At 42.9% G+C, this 21,564-nt stretch overlaps 1 protein-coding gene across 4 annotated transcripts in view; it reads right to left on the bottom strand.

Annotated features, from left to right (window-relative positions):
* Fam193a (family with sequence similarity 193 member A) overlaps window positions 1-21,564 on the bottom strand; it is a 135,084-nt gene that overhangs the window by 19,295 nt on the left and 94,225 nt on the right. For all 4 annotated transcript variants that reach the window (XM_052736185.1, XM_052736184.1, XM_052736183.1 and 1 more), the window contains 6 exons: window positions 14,972-15,170; window positions 13,794-14,084; window positions 11,609-11,891; window positions 10,710-10,893; window positions 2,758-2,988; window positions 343-1,213 (listed from right to left, as the gene is read on the bottom strand). In XM_052736185.1, coding sequence (XP_052592145.1) covers window positions 343-1,213; window positions 2,758-2,988; window positions 10,710-10,893; window positions 11,609-11,891; window positions 13,794-14,084; window positions 14,972-15,170 — 2,059 coding nt within the window. The remainder of the gene's footprint in view (window positions 1-342; window positions 1,214-2,757; window positions 2,989-10,709; window positions 10,894-11,608; window positions 11,892-13,793; window positions 14,085-14,971; window positions 15,171-21,564) is intronic.

A 21,564-nucleotide genomic window follows, 5' to 3' on the forward strand; every position in this document is an offset into this window, starting at 1 on the left:
TGGAGTGTCGTGGGAACTCACTGTGACATAGATAACAAAACTTATTAACTTTAAGATGGGCAAAAATGGGCAAATATTACCTCACCCCAAGATGACCCAGGAGGAGAAGGATGTTACAGCTGCCACTTTTCTTACGCTCCAGTTTTGACCTATAGATTCAACTAACCATAGATCAAAATACATTGATAAAATATTGTGCATTTTTTGTCTAAATTATTTCAAAATATAATGTAGCAGCTACAATTATTACTGTTGGTGGAAAAGTCACAGATAAGCAACATCCCACCTATAGAGAGCTCACACACACACAGAACAGTACTAGCCCTTATGATCTTTATTTACCAATTGAACTGCTGGTTCTGTCTCCTTTCTTCTTTTTATTTTTCTTATTCTTGCCCTTGGGCTGAGGAGAACTGGCCAGAATCAGCCTGCCATTCTGCAGGAGCTGGCTGGGGGAGGGTGGTTCAGGAGTGACAGTGTTCAGCTTCTCCTCTTTGATGTGGCTCAGCTGCTTTTTGTTGTTGTTGTTACTGTTGGCCTTCCTCTCCTCTCTCTTCTGCTCTGTGAGGAGCGCAAGGTCAACTACTTTAGGCTTTAACTCAGGCTGGGTCCGAGGCTTGGGCTGTACCTCCATGGTTTTGGGAGGCTCCATGGGCTTCCGGGCTGGCTCATTGCTAGTCTTGCTGGTCTGCTTTAACTTTTGTTTGCTGTTTCCCTCCTTGTGATGATGCATCATGTCCAAGAGAAACGCAAGAGGCTCGTGCTGCTTCCCATTGACTTCCTTAGGTAGCAGAAGCTTGGAGTCTCTGGGGTCCATGGGGTCTGTAGTATCCCCGTTGGCTCCAGGCCCTGGCCTAGGCTCTGAGTGGTTCATGTGTCTGGAAGGGGAGTGAGATGAGGTTTCTGGTTCTTCAGTTTGTTCTATTGAGCCATTGTGGATGTTTTCGGAGTTAGAGATAGACTCTGTTGCTGCCTGAAAATTTCTAGCAAGCATGTCCAACTTGGAACAGTCTTTACTCGGCCGCTCCTTTTTCTTCTTTTTTGCAGCTCTTAATTTCTGAAGCTCCTGAAGCCGCTGAAATTCCTCCTTGAAACGCTGCTCCTCATCTTCTTCTTCTTCCTCCTCCTCATCTTCCCGCTGCTTTTGCTCCTCCTGATGATGCAGATGCTCCCGTGCCCTGGCCTCAGCTTCCAGGCGTGCCTTCTCTTCCAGCTGTCAATGAAAAAAAGAGAAGAGGGCTTAAAACCATGGTAAGAATTCTAAAACTTGCCAGGGCTGTTCACGTGACTCAGCAGGTAAAGGCACTTGCCAAGCCCCACATGGTGGAAAATCATCCTGTAATAGTTGTTCTTTGACTTATATACATATCCCTCCCCTCCACGTAAGAGTAACTCTAGAAACTTGAAATATCAATCACATGTTGCAAAATAAACTCTGAAAGAGACAGTAGGGTTGGGGATTTAGCTCAGTGGTAGAGCGCTTGCCTAGCAAGCGCAAGGCCCTGAGTTTAGTCCTCAGCTCCAAAAAAAAGAAGAGACAGTAAGTACTAAAACCTTTGCCATACGTACTTGCAATTATTCCACCCTACAGAACTGTTGGACCTCATCTCCCACTGCAGCATACACGTGCTTTACTGTGAACAGGGCAGCTGCCAGCCTCTGACCAAGAGCTGGGTGCTGGGAGCAGTCAAAGCAGCTGTTGTGCTGGATGTGCAGCACCCAGAGAGCCAACCACTTCTTTATGGGCAAGGCAAGGAATCAGCTTACTGACTGCATAAGCTCCTGACCCATTTAGCTGTCCAGGTGAGGGCTGAAGCTAACATGGAACTGCATAAACAAGACGCAAACTAAATGTGTCCAAAAATTAAGAAAAAAAAAAATCCCTCCCCACGTTGGCAGACAGCCTCAATGTATGTTGACTTGCACAAGGACAAAGGGCTTTCAGAACTGTTTAGCACCACACAGCAAATATGGCCCAGTGCATTTCTACCTTTCCAACTTGATAGAAAGAAGTTTCACCAAGTGAAGATTTCACACCCTCCCCCCCGCCCTAAGACAGGGTTTCTCTGTGTAGTTTTGGAGCTTGTCCTTAAACTTGCTCTGTAGCCCATGCTGGCCTCAAACTCACAGAGATCTGCCTGCCTCTGCTTCCTGAAGGCTGGGATTAAAGGCGTGCGCCGCCACCATTCAGCTAGATTTCATTTTATTTATGATACTAACCCACGGGCCAAGTCCTGTCACAGCCCTGAACTTGGGCAAGTAGATGTCTACCTCTGGTGACATGCTATGTCCTCTCGAGGTGAAAACTGTTCAGTTGTTTCCAACCAAGGGCAGTTGTCTAACCTTACCCTTTATAATGTTGATGTTATGAAATGTCTTTCAAGTAGATGGGCCTGTGGGTCAGAACAAGAATGTGGGAGGTCTGCTTGGAAAGGCACATACAGGCACTGCAGGTCAAAACTCAGTCTCATACCAAAGGCATCTCCTTATTCTCAGCTTCTAACCCTCAGAGAGTCCCATCTACTCCCCATGGCAAAAGCTCTTCCTTCTGTCTCTTGGAAGAAGATCCCCACAAAGGTGGAGGCTCTGCTGTGGCCAGGGCAGCCTCCATGAAGTCTACTACAGACTTACTAGGGAGAAGACATAAAGCTGAGGCTGAGACAGACGGGTTCTCAGAACCCCAGGGGAGGCATGTCAAGCAGTGCTGCCTTCTGAAATGGGGACCTGAATGCCCTGAAGTGGAGGGCTGTTACTTACCTTTCTCTGCTTGTGCCTTGCTCTTTTGGCTGCCCGACTACTACTAACTGGCTTGGCCTCTGAGCTGTTTATAAACTGTAACAAATCCTCCACTCTCCGATGGTCAACCACACCCTCCCGTTCTGAGATCTGCTCCATTTTCTTGGGTTGTTCTTCCTTCCTCTTGGTCAGCCGTAAACGAAGTTTTTCCCTCATTTCTGCATAATTTCTACTTGTCGGTGCAGCTGGAGGCTAAGGTAAGAATATAACTAAATTAGACCTCAAGTTTTAACAACTTTGAACAGAACAAATTTCAGAACACTTATCTCTAAAAATAACCTGTTTAAATTTAATTAAAAAATTACTTAAATAGCATATAATCATTGTACAACAAAAATTAAGGAAAAAAGCAAAGCCTAATTATCACCATGCAACCTAAACATTGAGTCTTGGCAACTACCTTTCAACTTGGTATACATTTGTGAAAATCTAGTAAAATATATACAAATGGATTTTTTAAAGCTGAAAACAAACCACACACACATATTTATAATGTCTATTTTTACTTAGTATAGTGGGATTATTATCTTCCCCACCATTAGGGCTGAGGACAAAACCCAGGGCTTTGCACTGGCTAGGCAAGAGCTCTATCACTGAGCTAAATCTCCGACTCTGGAATTATCTTTTCATGCTGATAAATCTCTGCACTGTATCTCTTCAATATTTACTTTTCTCTTTAGTGTTAAAAGAGAAACAAAGGGGGAAAACATTTGGTTCTCAGTCCTACTGCCAATTCCTTACTATTAAAAATCACATGCAAATTTTAGGAAATGGAGATAGAACAAAGCAAAAACAAAACAAAATGTATATGCACCTTCATTCCTTTTTTTTCCTTCCTAGGGACCATGGGGAACTGTGGGTTGCATAAATACAATTCTTGCTCTGCAGAGTTGTACAAGCATGTAGTGTACCAATACCTTTTGTACTCATCCAACAAGGTTAGCACTATCCACAGACTGCATGAGCCAAACTATGGTGGGGTTTAGTTAACCTACTTCATTGTCTATTTAAAATTTCTCTCTCTCTCTCTCACACACACACACACCCCCAACAAAAAAACGCAGTTTAAAAAAAAAAACAAAGCAGTTCTAGGCAGGTGGCTCAGTTCTGTGATCACAGCACTGAGGAGCCTAAGGCATAAGAGCTGCTGCAAACTTGAGACCAGCCTGGCTACACAATGAGTTCCAGGTCAGCCTATGGAGAGAGACCCTGTCTCCAACAACAGAAACAATCACCACCAATAAAAACAGTGATAAGAGAAAACCTGCAGCAGGGAAATCATGTTTCTTTAGGTAAGTATAATCTGAAAGTGCATATAAAAGCTCAGACATTCATATAGTTTGATAGCATTCATCTCCTGTTATCCTCTTTTATCCTCCTTAAACTCCCTCTGGAACCTTTTTACCTAACAAGTCCCCTTCCTATCCTGTGGGAGCCAGTTCTCGGGTTCCTCGTGGCTTTACCCAGCAGGTCCGCATAGAGGATGATTAGACCACGGGCCTAAGGGCAGGTGTCTGGGATGGTCTGCACTTGGCTGTGCTGGGGGAGGAGGTCTTTTGCTCTACCCCTTGGCGTCTCTATAAAAACCCTGGGGCAGAGACAGTCAGGGCCCATTGGAATAGGTTCCAGGCCCTCTCGAGGCTATCCTTTATTTTCTATCTGTTTATCTCCGCAAGATTCTCCGCTATAAATCCTTCTATCTAGTATTTCCTGCTGCTCGCACTCAAAACTCTGGGGAACTGTGGGGGTGGTGGTAAATGCCCCACAGAATGGCGCCATGAACAGGGACTAAAGACAAAGTAATAGGGACTAAAGATAAAGGAAAATAATAGTTTTATTACAGAGTTTTTGGTGAAAGTGCTGAGTCAGCCCTGCCAGTGGATAAGGCATGCCGGTGTTATGGAAAATATATACTTTTTATATATATTATTGAGAGGCAGGGGTTTTATCCTCGAGAGAAAAGGAAAGCGGACTGGAAGGATGTCCGATGCTGCAGCGCAATTCTCTTCTGTCAAAATTTTCTATCTTCTATCCCTTGCTCAATTTCTATCTGTGAAAAAGTATAAGGCATAGGATAGTAATATAGTGAAGGAAAAAATTAGAAGTGTAAGATTGTGTAGGAAAAAATAAGACAAGTAGACAGAAAAACTCTTCAATTTTCTAACTTTGGGGGCTATGAATGCAAACTGGGGGGAAAAATCTTTCTTTGGGCTTTACGGGTAGTAAAAAAGCTCTTTGAGCTTATGGGGAAGAAAAAGTTTCCTATGGAAGCGATTGACCTGGGGACAGCTGAAATGCTAAGTCCAAGCGGCAGGAGAAGGTAACTTCTCCCTGAGGCAATAATGGGGGTGTAAAAAGCCAAAAAATTTAAAGTTGGGAAGTTTTGGGAAAAGTTGGTCTTTCTCTCTTAGGGGGAAAAAAAATCTTTCTCTTAACTAAAAGCTTTTTCTTGGAAAATTTTGGGGGAAAAAAATCTCTAAAAAGCCTTCATCTTTCTCAAAAGCTCTTAAACTTGAAAACTAAAGCCTTTAACTTTCTCAAAAGGGCAAAAATTAGAATCGCCTGAAGATATTAGTATGGGGACCACCTGTGATTAGCTCAAAGGGAAAACAACAAACCTCTTAAGACAGCAAAACCTAAGTTCTCTTTCAAGCTTTAAAAATCCTCCCTGCAATGCAGGAGGCAGGGACAAGTTCCTAAAAACCTCTCTTCTAAGCTGTCTCTTCAAGCCAGTGGGTCAGAGTACCCTGAGGGACATGCTTGGGGGAGTGTGGGTAAAGAGCTATGGAGAGCCCAAAAGGGCCGGAAACTTTACCTGAGAAAAGCAAAAGCCAAGCTTTTCAGTTACAACCGAGCTGAGGCATCAAGGGTTTTGTTTCTGAGTGAGCGTCTTTGAAAAGGTGCTCCTAATCTTCCTAACGCAAAGATCCCCTGAAGCATTGTATCCTAGCTTCTGACCAAAAACCCAGAGGCGACTGGCCAGCGTCTCTGAGTTGGAGTGCATTTTGGGGATACTAGGGTTCCTGCAGTTGTAAACTTCCTGGAGCACACAGCTGAGGCAGGAAGGTGCAGGACCCAGGGGAAGATTGCTAATGAACAAACAAAACTAAAGCTGGTGGGAACAGCACAGTTGCCCGCTTTCCTACAAGTCCTGGGTTTATAGGTCTACAGTTGCAAAAAGAAATGAGAAAAAGCTTTCCTATTAGAGAAAGGACCTTTCTGGGAAAACAGTAAACCTGAACTGTGTCTGAAGCAGTTGTTGCTGCCGAGTCAGAATGCTGTCTGGGGAAAGAGCCCAGCCAGGGCAGAACAGAACTATCCAGGAGTAAAGCTTTCCTTTCTGTCAGAGAAAGCACCTCTTTGAGAAAAGCTTTGTTTCAACTGACTCCCGTGAGATGGTGTGGCCCTAAGGGGTGATTGCCTCTGGCATAAGCTCTGTCCTTGAGCACCCAGACAAGCAAATGCAACCCACTGGGGGACTGGACCAGGTGAAGGCCTGATGAGGCAAAACACCTGTCCTAATGGGGGTTTAGAAATGGCAAAAACCTCCCTTGTTAGATTTTCAGTCTGTACGCAAACCACACAGACCCTGAAAACAGAAACGGACAAAAAGCCCCTACCTTCAGTAGCAGGGAAAGCCACCACTGTAGTGTTTGAAACTGTTTCTGGGGTAAAGGGGATAAATTGAGACCAAACTGGGAACTGTCTGGGAGAAAGACTCTGAAGAAACAGAGAAGGGACATAATCCTCCCCAGAAAAATATGACCTGAAAAAGCTGCTAGAATTTGAGGCAGATTGGGGGGGGGGGGAAGCCCCTACTTCCAAAGGCAGCTAGCAGAGGTACAGAGCCGCAGACAGATACCTGAAGCTCTGCATCTGGAGGGGAAGGAACAAGCAAAATGAGAATAAAATCAGTGGGAGATAATCTCTTCTGAAGGAGCTATGGAAAAGCTGTTGTAAATGATCTTGTTTTTCACTGACTGGCCAAGGCAAACACAAGCCCCAAGGAAAGTTGCTAACAGAAATTGTCCACCTCAATGCGCGAAAACGAGGCAGGTGCAGTTCTGATTTGGGGGCCAGTGTCAAATAAAGGAGAGACACCTGTTAAAGCCAGCTGAGGAGAGACCAGAAACCTCCCAATGTCCCATAATTGAAAATGTAAAATGCTTGTTCAAATCTCCCGTTGCAAAAGCAAAAAACTTTGTTCAAACCTCCCGGGCAAGAATTTGTAAGCAAGTCTGGTAAAAGAGAACCAGTTGACTCTCAGACCCGAAAAGAACTATGGGAAATGACTGATGGGAAAATGATATAAGGGACTGATATTATTATGGACTGATATAAGGGAAATGCATTCTGGGAAAGGTAGTTTTTCCGCTAAAGATGGCGACATTGCCCTGAAACAATTTTGTCAGCTCAAAAATACGTTCATGATAAACTTAAAATACAGCTTTTAAAAGAATAAGGAGGAAAATCATCTAAGAGTTTAAGTGTCAGTTCCAATGAAACACTGAAAGGATACCGAACTAGGCACTTCGCGGTTTGGGGGTTGGTAAAATGCCTTATTTACCCTAATAGCTGTGCAAAGTTTTTAACGGTAGCTGGATGACAGAAAGCTACCTACAAGAGCAAACAAGCCACTTTAAAATCCTTAAAACAAGGGAAAGCAGTTTATACACTGAACGTTGTCTTAGATATGAAGACACTTATGTTGAAATTAAAAAAGTTCTTTGCCTTTTGAACAAACTGCCTGCAATGAGTAATTCCTTTGCAAATCTAATTAAGGGGATAAGAAACAGGCATTCAAAAAAAATGACTGCTTTATAGATGGGAAACAAACTTCAGAAAAGCTGTCTTACAAAAGAGTTGCTTCACCTGAAAGATCCTTATAAGAAATCAATGCTAAATATTACAGCTGCTAATAACATCAGGAGTTAAAGCTAATGAAGAGAAAATACTAAATACAGTTCGGAGCAGTGCCACTTGTGGCTTTACTAGCTCCTTTAGAAAAATACTTTATATCACCTAATAGCTGTGCAGTATTGGCGAAGAGCTTTACAGCAGCTAAATACGGTAATTTCACCCTCAGTGTGAAGTTTTTTGGTAGAGCAAACCAAAAGTACTGCTGTAATAGAAACGTTTGTCTGAATTGAAGCACTTAGGGGAACTATTATGAATTTGGGTGAAGGGACAGCCTCTAGTTAAACACCGTCTACCGCTGACAGTGCATCTCTGCCGGTTCCGAACGGCTGAGAGAACTGGCAACTTTGGAGTGTGGCTTCATCCCGAAGATGTTACAGTCCCCTAGCAACAAGTATCACAACTCTGTAACAACAACACTCAATAAATCCCAGTGCTTTATAACAAAGCTGACTATAAACTCTAAACTTTAGAATGATGTATGTACTTCCTGTCTAGTTAAGAGAATCTTTCTAATAGAGATAGTGATAATAAGAGTAAGAAATAGAAAAAGATGAAAATAAGATATGTAAGTTTGTAAAAATTCTCTTGTTAGATCTGTGTTAAGAAATCTTTAGGTGTTTGCTAAGTTAAAAATATGCTAAAGTAGTTCTATAGTTTCCTTAAGGAGTATAAATAAGTAGATGTATAGAGTTCCTTTAAGCTTGTAAGAAGTAAAGATACTAATTGTAAATGTAAGTTTAAATAAGAAATATAATAAGTATATAAGAAGTAATAAGAAATATATTTGCTAAAGTAGTTCTATAGTTTCCTTAAGGAGTATAAATAAGTAGATGTTAATACGTTATATGTGAGTTTGTAAAATGTTGAATGTGAGTCTAAATGCTTTGCAAGGCAAAAAATGTTATATGTGAGTTTGTAAAGTGTAAATGTTAAGTGTGAGTCTATTCTTAATGTATATGGTTGAAAGAACCTGAGACACGGAAGGAAGTGTCCTAGTAGACTGCAAAGTAGTCAGTCTGAGCAGTTTTCAAAAGCTCCAGAAGCTGAGATTCGTGGAAAATCAACGCAACACAGAAAAACCTGAGCTAACATCAAAAAACGGTGCGGTTTAGAATACTACTGTACCTAAAAAGGTCGGTCTGTGAGAACAAAAGTTGCAGGGACGCTTGTTTGAACTAAAATTGTTAACTGCAAAAAGTTTTGGTTGTAAAACGTCTCTTCATATTTGGAAGTGAAGCCTGATACCAGAATTTATTTCTTGTTTTAACTTTTTGAACTTAAAATGAGATAAAACTACAGAAAGATTTTGGTTCTGGATTTCTTCATATTTGGAAGGCTAGTACCAGAATTTATCATTTGAATTCTAGGACTTAATGAACTGAACAATAGATTTCATTGCAATGGGACAATTTTGAGTTTACTTACAGTAATGACCCAGAAACTGTTTTCTGGGACTGGTTTTGTGTTACAAATGGAACTGTTTAAATGGAAAAGTTTGGGTTTTCTAACCAGGCTTGAGATTTTGCTTAAATTATAAAGAAAAGGGGGACAGTTAATATTCCTTAGTCTAATTTCAAAAGTTGTTTGAGTGGATTAATGTCATGTTTTTGTTAGTAAGAAATGCAAATGGGGTATACTAAGAGACTACTTTTAAAGTGTGTAAAGTTTTATCAAGAAACTGCTTTTGATGTTTTGCTAAAAGTTTTCAAAGTGGTCATGGTTAGATTAAAAATATTGCTTTTCAATATGGGTCTGTAGGAATTGTATAAGTTTGGGTTCCTCTAACTAGGTTTGAGATTTTGTTTAAAAAATTATAAAGAAAAGGAGGAGTTATGAGATTGAATTATGTTTGCAGAAACCTATTGATATTAATGCACCCTGGTTTTGTGGAGTTAAGGAAATATTTAAGTTTGATGTGAATACATTGAAGTTTTTCCTATGTTCTGTTAGCAAGAAAATTCAAATGATTGAGTTAAAGTTGTAAGACGGAGAAAATTGTTAACTATATTTAGCACCATATATGCTAATTCAAAGAGTTTGCTTTGCGTTGTAAGATTGAGAGAATTGTGACTATGCATAGCAATATTTATGCTAACCTGTTAATGGTAATGATGAAGCTAAGGGATTCTTTAAGTTTGTAGTCGCCTTAAGAGGTTCTGGCTTAGAAAGGGCTTGAGGCAGCTAAGACTGCTGTAGTCACCTTGGAGCTAATTCAAAAGAGAAATGCCGTCTATATCATCCTCTACTCCCATACTGGGAGGTGTAACAGCTATGGAGATTGCTGTAAGCCATTAATAGTTATTTTTTTATATATTAAGAAAGGGGGACCTGTGGGAGCCTGTTCTCGGGTTCCTCGTGGCTTTACCCAGCAGGTCCGCATAGAGGATGATTAGACCACGGGCCTAAGGGCAGGTGTCTGGGATGGTCTGCACTTGGCTGTGCTGGGGGAGGAGGTCTTTTGCCCCACCCCTTGGCGTCTCTATAAAAACCCTGGGGCAGAGACAGTCAGGGCCCATTGGAATAGGTTCCAGGCCCTCTCGAGGCTATCCTTTATTTTCTGTTTATCTCTGCAAGATTCTCTGCTATAAATCCTTCTATCTAATATTTCCTGCTGCTCGCACTCAAGAAAACTCTGGGGAACTGTGGGGGTGGTGGGTAAATGCCCCACACTATCCTACTTTCATGTCTTTTTTAAAAAATGGCCTATTAAGGGGCTGGAGGGGTGGCTTAGTGGTTAAGAGTACACATTGCTCTTCCAGAGGACCCAAGTTCAGTTCCCAGCACCCAGCTCATAATCATCTGCAACTCCAGTTCCAAGAGATCAGATGCCTCTGGTAACCACAGGCACCTGCACTCACATGAACACACCCATATACAGTTACTCATACCTACACGTAATTCAAAAAAATAATAAATCTAACACACAATTCTTGCCAAAGACTTAGCAAGTCACGCAAGTGTCAAGTCACAGTACACTAACCACATGCACTTACCCCGCCATGTCCGAAGAACTCACAGTAGCAGCAGTCACAGTACTTGCCCTCCTTCTGGTTGGTGGAAGTTGAGGTGCTGGAGCTGTGCTCGGAGCAGCTGTCCTCATCTGCACTCTCATCTCCATCATCCTGCTGCGGGTCATAGACACCATTCTCGCAGCGGTGCCCTTCACAGTCAGGGTCACTACAAAACCACACACAGCTCATTAGCAAGCAGCCATCCCGGAGGCACTAATTATTCCTCATGCCCACCCACTGTTCTGCTTATTTGTTTTAGACCAAGGCAGCAAAGAGGGCTCATGGCTCTGGGGTCAGAGAATCATGTGCCATCAGCCAAGACAGTGCGGTGACTGGGCTCAGTTAGGAGATATGGCAGACATGTGGTCAGTAGTCATAGCACACCTACAGTGCGCCACTGGATGGACACATGACTTTTCTGACTTCCCTGAGACCACTGGTTCCATAATGGGGGTTATAAAAGACGTGCTTCTAACAGGCAAGTTCAAAGGTAACAGAAATGATCTTATAAAAATCACTGTGTGTGGTATTAGTTTCCGTATATACATCTTGTAAATTTTCTGCAGATTCTACCCAATGTATAGCAAAAACAACTTAAAAAAACAAGCAAGGCACACCACACCCTTAATGCCACCAGTGGAGATAGTCAGCATCCCTGACCCTGGTCTTGGCAGCCGGGCCATTGTTCTTTCCTCTGAAGAACTAGAGGCTGAGATTGAGACTGGAGCCTCTCCAACTCCACGGCCTTGGCCTCTGTTGGTGAGGTCTCTTTCTTCTGCACTGGACTTGTTACCTGCCTGGACCCAGAGCACAGTCTGTAGCTATGTTAGTGCAGCATGGCTCCCAGCCCTCCTCACAGGGACCTGGGCTCTGTGGCTCACCTGCAGACACTGGGAGGGGCACTGATGGAGCCATCTGTCGTGGAGGGCGGGGGTGCCACAGGGGTAGGACAGAAGCTCTTTCGTGTATCCACGAACCCGGGGGCTGTGGTTGCAGTTTTGGGGAATGATGGGGCAGCAAGATTTGGAAGGTGAGGTGTGGAGGCTGGAGAGAGTGCAGCAGGAGACAAGGCTGGGAGTGGGGCCAGGCCTGTGGGGCTGTTCCTTGGAGCAGCAGGTGCTGAGTGTCTGTGGTCCTCCTTGTTGAGGCCATGAAAAACATCACCTGCATGTAGAGATACAAGAGAGACTGCCACTGGCTGAAGAAAACAAATACTTATGTTGCCTTTAATAACATTTCTTTCCTTTTTTTTTTTTTTGTGGGGGACTGGGGGGATATTCAGACCTACAGAAACCAAAGAACACTCATTCAACTTCAACCTGACTGGTCACATTTACTTTATTTCCCACACACAGCAGACCTGGTCCTAACATCTATAGTAAGCTGTGCTCTCTAGCTTTGGCTCTTGAGACCCTCTAAGTTTAAAGATAACCTGCGATTTCTCCATTGTGGGAACCAGCATTCATAAGCCAGGAGCTCAGATTCCCCATGTAATATGAATCTAAGCTCCTGACTTTACCAAGGTCATCATGGCTTCTCAACTAATCCAGCTGCTGCTCAACTCTTCCTTTCACAAGACACATTTTTCAAGAGGCTAGCTGTCCACTGGTATGGTTTATCTTATCACATCTGATTGAACCATTTTAGACCTAAATCTCACAAAGATAGACTAGATAGAGAATTAATACCCACGTTTGGGGTAAATGTCAGATTTATAGCTCCTAGCTTCCTCCTGAGGGGATGCCCATCATCACCCATAATTGGTCAGCCTCCATGGAAATGTTCTGCTTGCCAAACTGATATCCAGTATTCTTAATGTTCCCTGAAGGACTGGAGATGTGGCTCAAAGGTACCATGTTTGCCAAGCAAGTGTGAAGATCTGGCTGACACACTCTAGTGTATGCACGTGTCCCCCACCCCCATGCACGCACAAAGGGCTCGTGTGCAGGCTAGTTATTTAGCTGTTTAGCATAGTATGAGCCTTGGAAGGCTGAAGCAAGAGTATTGCTGTGGGTTTGAGGCTGGCCTAAACTTAACATAGAGAGAGCCTGTCTCATCTCTCACCTCCCCAAAATAAAAGAAGCACTCCTTTTGATGCTTGGCGTCAATTATCAACTTGACAGAATCTGAAATTATCTAGGAGATGGGAGAATGAGCATGCCTGTGGAGGACTATTCTCATTATTTTAATTGGTGTGGGAAGACCTATCTTAATTGTGAGTGAACTGTTTCCTGGACAGGTGAATCTGAACTATATATTCTGAAGACACTGAACTGAACATGTGCATGCATTCATTGCTCTCAGCTTCCTGATTATGGATGCAATATGACCAGCTGTTTCAAACTCCAGATGCCTTGATTTCCCTGGCCAGGCTAGATAGAAGTCCTTCTTTCTTGGGTTGCCTTTTTCAGGATATTTTGCCACAAGAGGAAAAGAAACAAAAATACTCCCTGATTAGGCTGGCCTATATTATCTAATGGACTGCTGGCTGCAGCAGAGTAACTTTGTTTCTACTCTATGCTGTAAAGAGGAGTTTTCTCAACCTTAGGAGCCACTCTGAAAATCCCTAGGGATTCCTGACTTTGAGTGCCAAGTCTCTTTTTCATGTCCTTCAGTAAGGAGGACAATCATGATTCTTTCTGATGCTCAAACGGCCTCAACTTTGGTTGATGAGGTACAAACCAGTTCCCATGTCCTCAGACATTTACCCCAAGTCTCTAGAACCATTTCTTTGCTTTTAGGTCCCTTCTAGCGGTCAATAAGTGGTTAGTATGAGTGCTAGCAGGCTAATCTTGTTGGCTTGCACAAGTCTTTTGTTCAGCAGTAGCTGTGCTCAGAAAGCAATGATCTATGCCCATCACAGAAGACAGAGGCTGGAGGTAAGACACAGAGCTCAGCAACCCAAGGGTATTTTGAATGACAGCTAAAATTCCAACCAGAATCCACAGGGCATGTTTTTGTGCAGAAGTACCTTCAGGTGTTTCATTTCCACCTCTAGAAAGGCAAAACAGTAACAAGATGAGTGGTGTAAGAAGTGAGAAGCTGAAAGGCTCTCAGGGTCCTTACCTATGGAAGGTGGTCTTCTGGATGACACTTTGAACTGACTGCTGCTAGACTGCACTGTGGTGGCCGTGCATGACACAGAGGATGTGGCTGAGGAGGTGGCCATGGCGACTGTGTTTGCCATGGCAACTTCATTTGCTTCCATAAAAGCATCTTGGAAATTGTATAAACACTTCTTTTTTGCAGCATTTTTCTTCTCTTTGATATCTGAAACTGTAGGAGCTTCACTGCTGGGTGGAGGTGGAAGGGCTTCAGGTCTTGTTTCTGAGAGCACTGGCCCTAATATATCACTCCCTTTGGAGAAGAATGGGAAAATTAAGGCTTCTAAAAGAAATATCACTTAGCAAAAAACCCTAAAGAACATGTTGACACTGGGGCCACTACTGAAGCCAGGACTCCTCTTGAATGATGCTTTTATTCTATGGAATGTTTACTGAGCACCTATTATGTGCCAATTCCTGTGCTAGGTGTTTTCCAGTATCACTGAATGCCTTGAAACCAGTTCTTGGGGTTGGAAATGTTATTTCCATCCTAAAGATGAAGAAACTGAGGCTCAGAAAGGCTAAGCAACTTGCCTAAGGTCACACAGCTAGAAATCCCTTCAAACATAAATCAGGATGTCAGGACTAGCTTCTGTGAGCACATTCAAGGTTGGGTGAGGAGTGACCAGGGGCTCTGGCCATCTGAAGACAGAGAGGTGTAGGTACCAGCCCCTCCCAGGTGACCCTGGACCTAAGCCTGAAATAACAGTTGAGCCTCAGAAACTGAGGCAGCTGGGGAGAAGGTGCTTGTTAGAGGGGAGAGAGCCCTTTAGGGTCAATACAGAAACCAGCAAATAGGAGCTTGAGTCACAGCAATCAAGTGGATGTGTCACTATCTTCCTGCCCCCATGCACTGAGCTGATGTCTAGTGGTCACCATTATTTGAGAACTACAGGCCAGACACAGACCCTGGAAACTAGATCTTCTGTGGCTGGGCAGCACAATGTGGCTCACTGTGCTGGCAGGTAGCATGGAGCCAGTGTTAGCTTTGTTAATCAATGCAGTGGACCCATGAGTGCAGATGTGGAAGGGTGGATGGGATGCCAGGCCCCAGGGCCTCCCACTGGGGAGTGTGATGATGACCATCTTAATTGGCTCAGGGTATTTAAAACCTTAAGAAAGTTTTAATGAATTCCTTACCAGAAATTGTATCTGGCAAGAAAGTGCCAGGATTCCAGTTCTTATCATTCATCACTTCTGATCCCCAAAGACTTATAAATTTAGAACTATTCCACTCTGGAGTGTTCCCAAAACAGCTCGGGTAAATATGGTCTTGAAGAGATGCATTGAATGCCTGAGGCTTATTTGTGTGACTCTGAACAGGTGCTGGCGGTAAAGCCTACAAAAAAAAAGTTCTAATCACATATCAAAATTAATATTCTATATACCTGTGTAGTTCAACTACAAACAGACAAATTGTGACTGAAACCTTGAGGGCTATGCTTCCCACAAGCCAATGTCCATGGGGAGTACATCTCACAAATGCTGGAGGAAGGCTACACATGTAGGTCGATCTTTAACTCAAAGGTTCTTGATGCCTTCAGATAACTCAGCCACTTCTAACATTCCTATCTAGTCACATTTTAAATATGGTTCATACACATAAGAACTGTTCTGTGGCTTAAGTCTCCTTAGAGGTACTGATCAACACTGTCAAATAAGTTTGGAAGCACTGATAACATTGGTAAGGTTCTTAACTCTCAACTCTTAGAGCTGTGCCAAGAGCAACACAGATCTGAAGAGCTAGAGGGATTTTGGTTGTGCTCTGAAACTGGGGTGCTGACTTACTCCCATTTCCAGGGAGAAAGTCATTCCAACCTCATCAGCACACTGGCCTGGGGCCCTGAGGAAGGCCCTGAGAGGCCAGGGAAAGGGAATGGGATACAGTCAGTGAGCCATTCAGCAAAGCATATTGACTGAATGCCAAGTTGCTGGCAGCTCCCTGTACATACGTGGGTGCCCTAGGGCTCTCCCTGCTTGATACCTAAGAAAGTCCTGGGAGGGCTGTGCCATTCACACAGCTGCATTGCCATGCTGGCTTCCACATAGGGATCTGGGCCTCCTACCAGTCCTTTTCCTCACAGTAGCCCAAGTGACCTTTGTTTAGAATGCTGAGGTAGCATTCTGCTACTTTTCAGATACAAACCAAAGTCCTTCCATGGCCCATGACATCCTAGGGAAATAAACACCCACTTCTCCTGCTCAGCAAGCCTGGGAACACAGACCTTCCTTTCTGGTCTCCACCTCTCCAACCTCTCTTCTATTCTCACCTGTGTCTAAGCTCTGAAACCTCTTCATGTATACTCACTCCCAAACCTCAAGCCCAGATGCCACTGTCCCAGAAAAGCTGCCACTTTTCTGTTTTGGCTACTCAAGACCCAACCCAGTACCAAGGCGAGCCTCCCACTTAACACCTTGGGATCTGGCCTCCTCTTCCTCCTTCACCTGCCATAGCAGAATTCAAGATTGACTTGTAGCCTGATATTCTAATTCTGCCATCTTCTAAATTACAAGTACTTCATGAAAAGATGAGCCCTGTACCCTAGCCCTGGACAATGCTGGGCATACTGTGTTCCTTTGGTAGAGTCAAGTATTGCTGAGATGAGTGAGTGGACCATGCTCTGGGCAAATCACAGACCTGGCATTAGGATGATCCCATTCTTTGTGATGCATAAATGAATAGTGGATTCTGTAGATTCCAGTTTGAGGGCTTCAAGGGAATTCCCAATTGCAGGTGATGGTCAGATGGAGGAAGGAAGGGGGATAGAGTTTGGGGATGGCCCGTTAGATGTGGACAGTAGAGGTTCCATCAGAAGTAACTGATTACTGTCCTGAAGAGGCAAGGGAGCCCTAAGAGTGTCAAGCCAGGAGAAGACAATCTGGTCAGTTTATTAGAAAGGTCAGCTGTGGCAAGACAGTGAGGATTAGCAAGGCGAGGATATGCTGAAGCTCCTGGTTAGGTGATGAGAAATGATGACACAATGGAGTGAAAATGGTGAGGACAAAAGGGGTCTGTGAGTGAACCTGGAAGTCAGCCCTGGCTCTGGCGTGAGAGCATGGTCAATGAGAGGTAAACAGAAACTGGGCAAAAATCTCAGCCTCCCTTTTAGTAGCTGTGTGACCTCAGGCATATCACTCAATCTTTTGTGCTTTAGTTTTCTCATCTGAAATCTGGAAATCCTACCCCAGCAGAGGTTTTGGTAAGTGAGTACTGTGCCCTGCCTGCAGGAAGATTTGGTGAGGGCAAAGATGAATTCCTAGTACTTACTAAGACTATGCCAAATCCCACCAGCTAGACCCACTCCAACATGAAAAAGTTGGGCAGTGACTCTACCCAGTCCACTGGCACACTGCAGAACATCCTCTAACCTGGAGGGCTCTGGGAAACTGGCAGAGGGGAGACAGACAAGTAGAGCCAATGTTCAGAGTCCAAAAGTATTGTAGACAGGAGTAACGGGCCTGGATGGACCACTCAAAAGCAAGCGCCTAAACAAGGTGTTCTGGCAAGGGAACTCACAGGGAGAAAAAAGATAGGAAAATAATGATACTACATTTTAACAGATACTTCATTCCACAAAGTAATAAAAAAGCTAAGAGGTATCTTGCTTGAGACCTACTGATAAAGAACAAGTAATTTGGGAACCTTTGGCTAAGGGGCAGAAACACTTGCTAGCACACTTCAGCCTGCTTGCTACCAGGGTGCGGGCTGAGCAGAAGCACCTCCAGGGATCTCGGGTACTTAAGAGCTTCCTCAGACTCTCCTTGGACACAGCTGTGCACTGTCTGGCTTCCCCTCTGGTCCCTCACCTCTACAATATTCATGTCTAGACCCTTGTTCATTCTTCCCAGGGCCCTCTACTCTGTGATGACCCTTGAGCTCTACTCAGATCCGCTCTCCAGTGTTACCTTCCTACCTATGTCTATCCACAAGTTATGAGAAGAATGACAAAGTGTCCTTGCTGTTGTGGCTCAGGAGATGGAACCAAGAAGCTTGTGCATACTAGGCAAGTGTCACCAGGCTTGCCACAGGATTTGCTATTTTTTTAAAATATTTATTTATTATGTATAGTGTTCTGTCTGCATGTATGCCTGCATACCAGAAGAGGGCACCAGATCTCATTATAGATGGTTGTGAGCCACCATGTAGTTGCTGGGAATAGAACTCAGGACCTCTAGAAGAGCAACCAGTGCTCTTAACCTCTGAGCCATCTCTCCAGCACTGGATTTGTTATTTTATTCTGATTATGTTTTTGCCTTCTCTTTTGAAAACACTGACCAGGGTGTTTCTAAAATGCAGCACAGGGCCTGGCACATACTGGGTGTTCAATAAACGATTGCTGAGCACAGCTGAGTTCAGGGGAGTAAGGGGCCCAACAGCCATGCTCTTACATAATTTACTTACACATTTCTTCAGAAGCCCACCTACTTAAAAAAGAGGCCCAAGTATAAAGACTGAAGGCAAAAGTGAGGAGATAGGTAACAAAAAGTTGTATTTTTTCAATGTTTTTATACATGATGCCTGCTATGTTTAACAGCATAAATGTTCTTTCTGAAAAAAGCAGCTGTCTGCTAAGTGGACTACTGTGGACTTCGCTTTGTAAGTATACCAGTGATTAACTAATGAAGTCAGACTCTTCACACAAACTCACAAAGCTTTAATTAACAGAAAATTTGAATTGTTTTCCACTTTATGACAGAAAATAACTCATAAAAAAGAAAATTCTTTGCTGTAAGTAAAACTCTGACAAGAATGCAAACAAGTACAGCTTCGTAACGCTGCAATCATTTTGGAGTGGGTGATCCAGTCTGTCTTCCCTACCCACACCAGTCCAGACACCAAGACTAAAGGATGGCATGCCCAGACATCACAATATGGGACCATTAACTGAAGAAACTTCCACTGTACAGTCAGACCAACAGGAATTGCAGCCAATGAGAAAGTTAACACAAATATTCCGCCTTTCTTTTCGGGGTGTGGGAGTGGGGGTTTCAATACTTCCCAGGGATGGTAAACAGGCAATGATCTTTGTACTAGAGGCTATAGGAAGTATAAGCACTACCTCTTACACAAAAAAACACCCATCACCACAAAATCCCCTAGCATGAACTCTTTTCCACACTACACATCCCCACAATGCCTAATCTGACTTGGAAGGAAAAGAACTACAATGGGTATCTCAGAAACCAGGCAAACATGGAAGCAATAAAGTATACTTCAATCACTGAAAGAAAATCCCACACACTTAGAACTGTACACTCAGTAAATTAATCCTTCAAAGTGAAGAAGAAATAACAAACTTCTTCAAATGCGTAAGGAACTCACTTACGGTAGACTGGCCCTGCCTGAAACTAAATGACTTTCTTCAGACAGAAAGGAAATTATACAGGTCAAAGGGCTGGGTCCACATGTAGAAAGATCATGAATAGATGCAACATAAAATGTTTTCTCGGGCTGGAGAGATGGCTCAGAGGTTAAGAGCACTGACTGCTCTTCCAGAGGTCCTGAGTTCAATTCCCAGCAACCACATGGTGGTTCACAACCATCTGTAATGAGATCTGGTGCCCTCTCCTGGCCTGCAGTCACATATGCTGTATACATAATAAATAAATAAATCTTTTTTAAAAAAAAATGTTTTCTCATATTCCTAAATGATCTAAAAGACAACTGCTATCTTCATGTGAAGGCAACTGTCTGGGAGATCAACTTACGGTCAGGGAATGCACCCAATACTATATGGAAAAGGTGGAGAAAGGAGGAGGCATTTTCCTGAAGCCACTTAGGCCATGTGCAGGGCTTGCCAATGCAATCTCAATGGGAACTTAGTTAAAGGCACACTGTGAAGTTCAGAGCAACAGCAAGACAACTAAAATGTAAGCATCACTGATATATCATAAAGTTTTTAAAAGTATAAAATATAGTTAAGTAGAAGCCTTTAAAAATGAATATAAAACAGCTACACAGCTGATAATAATCCAAATATATCCCCCAAATCATTCTTATCACTGTTATATTCCATAAAAATAGAGAAAAATATGATATGAAAAACAGAAGCACAAGGTATAAGAAACTCAACTGTATATCTAAGACAACCATTTCTATTATTTTAAATTATGTGTTGGGTGTGTGTGTGTGTGTGTGTGTGTGTGTGTGTGTGTGTGTGTGTGTGTGTGAGTATGTGCATGGGAATAAAGATAGCCACGTAGACCAGAGGCATCAGATCCCCCTGAAGCTGGAGTTACAGGTTGTGAGCTGCCCGACCTAAGTGCTGTGAACTGAACTTGGGTCCTTTGGAAAACAGCACACACTCTTTTAACTCTGAGCCATCAGTCCAGCCACAGAAACCTACTTTAAATACCCTGGTAAGTTAAAAGTAAAGAGATGGGTCTGTCAAGATGGCGCAGTAGATAAAGGTAGTTGCTGCTAAGCTTGACCTGAATTTTGATTTTTGGGACCCCATATGACTTCCACACACGTGCCATGACACTATTCCCCTACCCACCACCCAGTAAATAAATGTTCAAGAAAAATGTGTGAATGAGTTAGAAACCAATGGATGAAAGACATATATATATAATATATATAATATATAAGATATATATAATATATATATGTAAGATACAGAGAGAAATCAAGAGTGAAGGAGGAAATTTACATTATAGCAGCAACATATGCTTCTATTAAAAAAAAAAAGCTAGGCATATTTGAAAGACATAAGAAAGAAAACTTTGAGTTTGTAACACATCCAAACAAGAAAGCCCTTGTCCAAATAATCATCATCATAATAATTAGGGTGGGAATAAATGAAATAGAGAAAAATAAACTAAATCAAACGATCAGGGACTAGAGAGATGGCTCAGTGGTTAAGAGTGTATACATACACACACACACACACACACACACACACACACACACACACACACACACCCTCTCATGAAAAATAAGCCTTTGAAAGTTTTTTATTTTTAGTTTGTCCACAAGTGAACCTCCATCAAAGGCCAGAAAAAGGCACTGCCGTCCCCCACTCTTGAGTTTCAGGCAGTTGTGAGCTACCTAATATTGGTGCTGCAAACCAAACTCGGGTCCTCTGGAAAAGCAGCCAACACTACTGAACCATCTTACAACCCCAAATAAAGAAAAGAAAAGGAAAGGAAAGGAAAGACAGACAGACAGAAAGATAGATAGATGGATGATAGCAGATCAATCTTTGAAAAGGCAAAACTGACTTTTACTAAGACAGACTAATTAAAAAAAAAACTCAAATGACCTCAGTGTCAGTGGAAACATAGTTACTGACACAGAATTATAGATTGAGTAGGTACATGGCTAAAGAAAGGACCCAAGTGCAGTACTTACCTAGCACGCAGGCATTAGGCCCTAGGGTCATCAATCCTCAAGAGCTAGGTATATTTCTAACATTACTATTCTATATAGTATTAGTGACGAGTGCCAGAGTACTTAGGTGGGGAAAGGAAGAAAGATTTTTTAGATGATACAAAACAAAACTCTAAAAATTTCAGATGCAAACAAAACCAAAAATGATTACAACTAATAAATGAATTCAGCTCCACCCAAAGATAGGTCAACATAAAAAAAAAAAAAAAAATCAGCCAGGCGGTGGTGGCACATGCCTTTAATCCTAGCACCTGGGAGGCAGAGGCAGGTGGATCTCTGTGATTTCGAGGCCAGCCTGGGCTACAGAGTGAGTTCCAAGAAAGGCACAAAGCTACAGAGA

This window comes from Peromyscus californicus, unplaced genomic scaffold, assembly GCF_007827085.1.
Source record: "Peromyscus californicus insignis strain IS unplaced genomic scaffold, ASM782708v3 Scaffold_13__1_contigs__length_99412109, whole genome shotgun sequence".
NCBI classification, from domain to species: Eukaryota; Metazoa; Chordata; class Mammalia; order Rodentia; family Cricetidae; genus Peromyscus; species Peromyscus californicus.